General features: G+C 53.7%; 1 protein-coding gene across 1 annotated transcript in view; it reads left to right on the forward strand.

Moving 5' to 3' along the window:
* The window catches only part of FAM110C (family with sequence similarity 110, member C), a 6,081-nt gene extending 5,143 nt beyond the window's left edge, over window positions 1-938 (forward strand). Inside the window, exon 2 of the mRNA XM_012659644.1 lies at window positions 13-938. Coding sequence (XP_012515098.1) covers window positions 13-463 — 451 coding nt within the window. The 3' untranslated portion in view covers window positions 464-938. The remainder of the gene's footprint in view (window positions 1-12) is intronic.
* Window positions 939-2,984: the final 2,046 nt, after the last annotated feature.

Consider the following 2,984-nt stretch of genomic DNA (forward strand, 5'->3'; position numbering starts at 1 on the left):
CCCCGCGCCTCGCGAGACCCCGGCCCCCGCTCCGCCGACCGCAGCGCCCGCCCGGGTGCCGGCTGCGCGCCCGTGCCCCGAGCTGCGGGCGGCGAGGCGCGGGGGGCTGCGGCGCTCGCAGTCGGACCTCAGCTCCCGCCACTCCGCGGCCATGGCCGAGTCTGACACCTTCTTCCGGTACTGCGGTCTGGACCCCGAGGTGGTGGAGGCTCTTGGGAGGGAGAACTTCTCCGTGGGGTCGGACCTTGTGGGCCTGAAGGTGCGCAGCGTGAGCGTGGCCACCTCCGACAGCGGCTTCTCCCGGCACAGCGGCGGCGAAGACGGGCTGCAGGAAGAGGAGCTGACGGAGCAGGTGCCCAGCACCACCTCGGTCGTCGAGCGGAACGCGCGCATCATCAAGTGGCTGTACACCTGTAAGAAGGCCACGGAGACCCCCAGACAGGGGCTGCAGGGGCCGGCGTGACCGCCCGCGCTCGCGGAGACCAGGACCCAAGGTGTGCGCCCGGAACGCGGGGTGGGAAGCCGGTCCTGCCCGGGAGGGCGTGGTGAACGTGGCAGCTGGATGTGGCTAGTTCCAGCTGATGCTTAGATGCGGGACGGAAGGGACCCAGGAGATTGGGACGCAGAGGCTTACGAGTTGAGCCCCCACAGCTGAGGAGCAGAAGGCACCGACCCAGCCACCTGCAGGTCCGACGAGCGCGCTGCCACCTGACCGCCCACAAGGGCAGTTCTGTGAGTTAACGCGGTCCCGGCTGCCTTATTACTGTGAAAATAAGAGAAACCAGAATTGTAAAGGCCTGTCCGCAGGCAGTTTTACACCCCTGCCGGTGTTATGTCCCCTGTGAGACGCCAGCTGCTCCACGCGCAGCCCCAGGGTGGCACTGCTGTCGCGCCTGTGCGGAAAGGAAGTCCCTGTACTGTCCCGGGGCCTTTCCCAAAGTGAGGGTCTCTACAGGACCTTGTCAGCACTTTGACATTCATTTAGCAATAAAAAAATTTTTTATTTAGCTAAATTTTGTTTAAATTGCTTTGAGAGCTTCAGTTTGTTAAAGGGGGGAATTGGGCTAGATTGTAACTAATTTATCAGAGTTCTGAACTGCTATGATTCTGCGGTTTATTTGCCTCTGATGACACTACAGGAAGAAACTTTCTTCCCTTGGAACAGCCGGTAGCACAGGGTTAACCCCATTTGCGGAGCAGCCAAAAAGTGTTTGTCCTCCCTGCCACCTGCTCTTCCCTGTGCGGAGGGCATTTGGGGAGTAGTGAAGAGAAGGTACCTTTACAGGGTTCTCTTTGAGAACCAAGAATTTAAACATTGCAGCACCTTTTTTCTCTTGCCCTTCAGTGACAACTTGCTATGTTATGAGACAAAATTATTTTGTCTGCCATTCAGATAAACCGCTAAGATCGGCCTGTGGAGTTGTGTAGAGCTGCCACAGATGTCTGAGGATTGGAGAAATTCTCAGTAAACTCCCGGCCACGTCCTCAGTACACACATGAAAATCAGTGAGAGGAGGTGAATTCTTTGTTTTTCTTGAACTCAGAAGGCTCAGGATTTAAATTCTTCCTTATAGTTTATGGAAGATTTGCATTTTCTACTAGCCTAAGTCCCCAAAGGATGTATATAAGCAGTCAATTTGGAAAAAAATTTTCACGAATTGTCTTTTGGATCTGAGAGGAGCAAATGCTGGGAAGGGCATTCTCATGCTGCCGCTGTGAACACCTGCCTGGGAGGAGGTTGGGGGAGGGCGTGGGCCCTGAGGGGATACCTTCTGGCCCGTAGAGCCCCAAACCAGGGTGGGGGCCTGTCTTCTGTTAGCAAGTGACTGCGGCACTGCACACCAGCCTTCTCTGTCCACAAAATAAACGGAGGCAGAGATGATTCCCAACCTCTACATTTATGTTCTGTGCAATTCCATGATTGGAACTGGAAAGAGAAAACAAAAAAACACTATTGGATGCTGTACAAGGTGAATTTACGGATAAGTTCCCTCCAGGCAGCCAGAGCCTGTGCAGCCAGTAGGTGCAAATAGTGGCGAGACAACAAGATGACAGACAGACACACCAAATAAAACCTGACAACATAAAAATGAAAGAAGCCCCTCTGGTTCCTCCAGACCCAGGGCCACCCCCGTCTCTTGCGCTGTAGTGTCAAAACAGTGGCCTGAAGGAGAATTTAGGATTTAGTCTACTAAGTAACCCTTCCAAAGCCCTTTTAGATTTGAACCTATGGGAGAAAATACAGGAAGTTTGGTTAGCCTGTGAAAACTTTCACTTTTATGACAGAGAAAAGCAGCTGAAGCAAGCGGAAAGATGAGGGCGGGTTTGGGGAAGGACCAAGGGCAAATTGAGAAGAACAGAGGCTCTCCGCTTCCGTTTTTCACCGTGTTTCTCGCTCCACCTTAATCCCACTGGTTCCCAGCAGAAGACAGTGTCCCTCCTTGTGAGCAGTTTCACACTGTTGCCCAGAGCAGGGGACAGTCGCACAGAACCTGCCTCGGTTTTTGTGTGGAGTTGGCAGTCGCCGGCACTGTGAGGACTTGCTGCACAGATGTGCTCCCCCAGGCCCCACGCGTGGTGTGCCTTCTTCCAAACGGCAATGCTGAGATCTGGCAATGCTGAGACCTAGCGCGTGGCTGTGGGAGGACCGCGAGAAGGAAATGAGTTCCCTGGGCTTTCTCCAGCTCACGGGGACGGTGTCTGCTCGTGACCTCAGTCCCTTCACAGCTGTGGAGAAGTGCCAGCACAGAGCGCCGGTCACACTGTGCACACGTGGTCAGGGGGTGATCCTCTGGCTTTCTGCACAGGAGTCACTTGTTCTGAGACCAGTTCCATAACTTTGGGAAGATGTGGAAGCAAGAATTCAAGCTGTGCTTTTTCTGTTGAAATCGTAAGGATTCAGTTTAGGATTTCATGAAAAATTCAGAAAATTTGAGATGAACAAAGGTAGGCCTTCCAAGTGAAAGAGAAAATAAATATATTTT

This window comes from Propithecus coquereli, unplaced genomic scaffold (genome assembly GCF_000956105.1).
Source record: "Propithecus coquereli isolate 6110/MARCELLA unplaced genomic scaffold, Pcoq_1.0 Scaffold625, whole genome shotgun sequence".
Taxonomy (NCBI): Eukaryota; Metazoa; Chordata; class Mammalia; order Primates; family Indriidae; genus Propithecus; species Propithecus coquereli.